At 41.8% G+C, this 3,423-nt stretch overlaps 1 protein-coding gene across 1 annotated transcript; it reads right to left on the bottom strand.

The window, feature by feature from the left end:
- Window positions 1-308: 308 nt before the first annotated feature.
- LOC125482233 (ras guanyl-releasing protein 3-like) lies at window positions 309-3,142 on the bottom strand (the record flags this gene model as incomplete). The annotated part of the gene is made up of 2 exons (XM_048594258.1): window positions 2,988-3,142; window positions 309-482 (listed from the first exon to the last, which is right to left on the bottom strand). Coding segments are annotated over exons 1-2 (309 nt in total), but the record flags the coding sequence as incomplete, so codon positions are not given.
- Between the last annotated feature and the right edge of the window lie 281 nt (window positions 3,143-3,423).

Genomic DNA, 3,423 nt, shown 5'->3' with positions numbered 1-3,423 from the left:
TTAATGAGGAAGTCACTACTGGAAACACACAAGATGGCCATTCTGCCTATCATGTCTGTACTAGGTCTTGACTGCAGCAACAAAAAAAAAATCAATTCCCCCTGCCATGCTCTCCCTATAGCCCTGCACCATCATGTTAAACATCAATTCAGTCCTTCCCTCAAGAGTGAAATTGTCCCAGATTTAACTGGGTCCTCTTTGTACCACACACATACTTCCACATCAATGCTGAGTCGACGCTAAAACAGGCGGTCTGTGGAGATTGTGTAACCAATACAACGATGAATATCGTTACAAAGATTACTCACCTGAGCCACATTAATGAACTTGGTGATGACCTCTGCCCTTTGCACAGGAGTCTGCTTGCTTAGAACCATCAACTGGAGCCACTGGGAGATGCCGTTAAACAGTGCGATAGACCTCTCAAGTGTTGGGTTATCCATTAGACAGCGATGTGTAACATAACTTTGATAATCTGTAAACTGCAAGAGATCACCGTTTCAAGAGTTAATTAAGTGTCCAGAATTTTCTTATTGATTTTTCAAAACTTTTCTTTAGTTTGATTGTTGATTGTTGATGCCCTGTTCTACATACAGGCCTTTGCCCTACTCCTTCGATTTGCCAATGTAATAATGAATGCCTGTCCAATCTGATTCAGGATTAGATTGATTTGGAAGAGCAACATCTCTACTTTGTGGATATGATTTTTTTTTTCCCACAGAATCCCATAACAAGGTCCATTCAGAAGAATAGTCACTGGTCTTGAAATGTTAACTCTGTTTTCTCTCCATGGATGCTGCCAGACCTGCTGAGTTTCTCCAGCAATTTTTGCTTTTGCTTATTCTATTTATTTCATTGTAATAAGATGTTACAAAGCTGATGATGCTTCCTCCGTTTGCAAACTAAACAACACTATCAGTCTAGGATTATTAGACTGGGTAAAACTGAGCAACTATAGGCCAAAGCACTGGATGTGAACAACAATAAGTCCATTTGTGGTTTAGATGTAGAAAACACTTGAGCTGCACTTACTGCCTCTGTGGGAAAAAAAAAGCACTGAGTTGCGAGTACAACCTGAAACATCAAGAAGATTCAGTGAAACACTTTAGTGCTACAGTTAAACCTGCTGCCATTTCCTAATGTCACATGACATGGTTGGTGGGATTGTTTCATCATGAGAAAGGACCTTTCAGTTGTTGACGCGTCGCACTGACCCTGCAGGACAACGTACATTGTCCATCATCTTTCAGTGTTAAATGCCTTGTGGATTATAGTTTGTGGTCTTCCATGAGCTAGGCTCCATCTCATACAACTGCTGAATCTTTAGGCAATGTTACATTAATTATATCCTATATACAGTCAACATAAGTACAGAAAGCATGAGTTTTAAAGAAAACATGAATTATTAAGTGGAAATTGAGCTTTCCTTGTAAGTTTACAGGTGCTTAATTTTATTAAATAATTGATCACAGGATGTGGCCATTGCTGGATGTTTATTGTCCATCCTTAGTGGCCCAAGTTAAGGGCAGATAAGAGTCAACCACATTGCTGTGGATCTAGAGTCACATGCAGGCCAGTGCAGGTAAGGGCAGCAGGTTTGCTTCCCTAAAGGACATTAGTGAATCAGATAGCTTTCTATGAAAATCAGCAATGGTCACATCGTCACTATTAGATTGATTTCTCACTGGAGGTTTTTATTGAATTCAAATGTCACCATCTGTTGTGGCAGGATTCAATCCCATACCCTCAGAACATGAGATAGTAGGAACTGCAGATGCTGGAGAATCTGAGATAACAAGGTGTAGAGCTGGACGAACACAGCAGGCCAAGCAGCATCAGAGGAGCAGGAAGGCTGACGTTTCGGGCCTAGACCCTTTTTCAGAGATGTCAAAACAGAAATGTCCCTCAGAACATGAGCCTGGGATTCTGGATTGCTAATCCAGTGACGTTATCAAAATGCCACCGTCCCTCGTTTATTTTCTGCATTTTGTGATAATTTTACATAGTACACATCATTCCCTCCTCACAGGGTTAATGTGGACCCATCCAGACATAAACTTCTAACTGTGCAGATCGGCAAACAACTGGCATGGGCTGGTGGGCAGGAGACTAGGTTGGTTCACTCAATGGCCTTCTCATTCCCTCTGGAGTTGAGCCTCCGTACCACACCCTTCCCTGATGGAGACAGACCAGCTCACCAAACCGGGGAAATATGAACAAAGCCTCTCCCCTCCAGTCCAGTACAGCCAAACCCATGGCTTATCAACTAGTTGCAGAGCAGGTGAAGAAACAGAAACCCCAGGCAACTGAAACTTGTTTTTCTGGTAAAGAGAGTCACAGTTGAAAGGAGGCACACAAATTCTCACAATGACCCAACAAGGCAATCAGCATTGATACAATTAAGGGGAAGCAAGAGGTAAACGAGAAGGACAGAGACAGAAAGTTATGTTGAAATAAAAACAGAAAATGCTGGAGAAACTCAGCAGGACTGGCAGCACGTGCGCAAAGAGAAACAGAGTTAATATTGAAACCAGTGTACCTCTTCTTCAGAACTCTGAATTCATGTTCTCAACAAGAGTCATTGCAGACTCGAGACATTAATTCTGTTTTTCTCTCCACCAATGCAGCCAGACCTGCTGAGTTCCTCCAGCTTTTTCTGTTTTCCTTTCAGATTGTCAACATCTGCAGTATTTTGCTTTTAGATTCTTCATGCTTGATGGATGGCATTTTTTTTTGCAGTCATGTGAGGATCTGAAACCCTTTGTGCACCAGTTTGCAGGAGGGACAGTTGTTCAATTTGCCAAATCATGAGCAAGAACATTACACATTTGGGGTGAATCTTTTTTTAAAAGCACCCTCCTTTTGAAAGGAAGCAGGAGAGCATTTGGAAAGTGCCAGGGTGTTGGCTAATCGTGATGACATTTGATTTGAGAGGTGTGCCACTTACAAAAGCAAAAAACAATTCTCGGAAAAGGGTGATGACTGACCGATATCCGCCGAAAGGATTTATACTCCAAGAAGGAAAGGTGTTCGGCCAGCTCCAGTGGTTCTAAGTGATCAAATAACAGAGAAGCTTTCCCCTTTTTCTTGGAAGCCTTCTTACGTTGAGTGACCCGTCTCATCCAGTCGTAGGACGGACTGTTAGAAAAACAAGAGTGGTGTTTATGGATTAGCGAAGGTGAAAAATCCGAACTTCACCCACTGTCACATTATCGCCATAAATTACGGAAGTTGCATTTTTATAGCACTTTTATCTGACCAACGCAAAGATCAAAGGAACAGCATGGCCAACAAAATATTTTTGTAATGTAGTCACTGTTGTGATGTGGAAAATTTGTACGCAGAAAAGACCCACAAGAGCAACGTAAGAATGGTCAGATAGTCTGTTCTGATATTGGTAGATAAATATTGCAGGAAACTAGG

Source organism: Rhincodon typus, unplaced genomic scaffold (assembly GCF_021869965.1).
Source record: "Rhincodon typus isolate 14 unplaced genomic scaffold, sRhiTyp1.1 hic_rhity00007464, whole genome shotgun sequence".
In the NCBI taxonomy this organism is placed as follows: domain Eukaryota; kingdom Metazoa; phylum Chordata; class Chondrichthyes; order Orectolobiformes; family Rhincodontidae; genus Rhincodon; species Rhincodon typus.
Note: the sequence above shows the minus strand (reverse complement) of the source record. Positions and strands in the feature narration are given on the sequence as shown.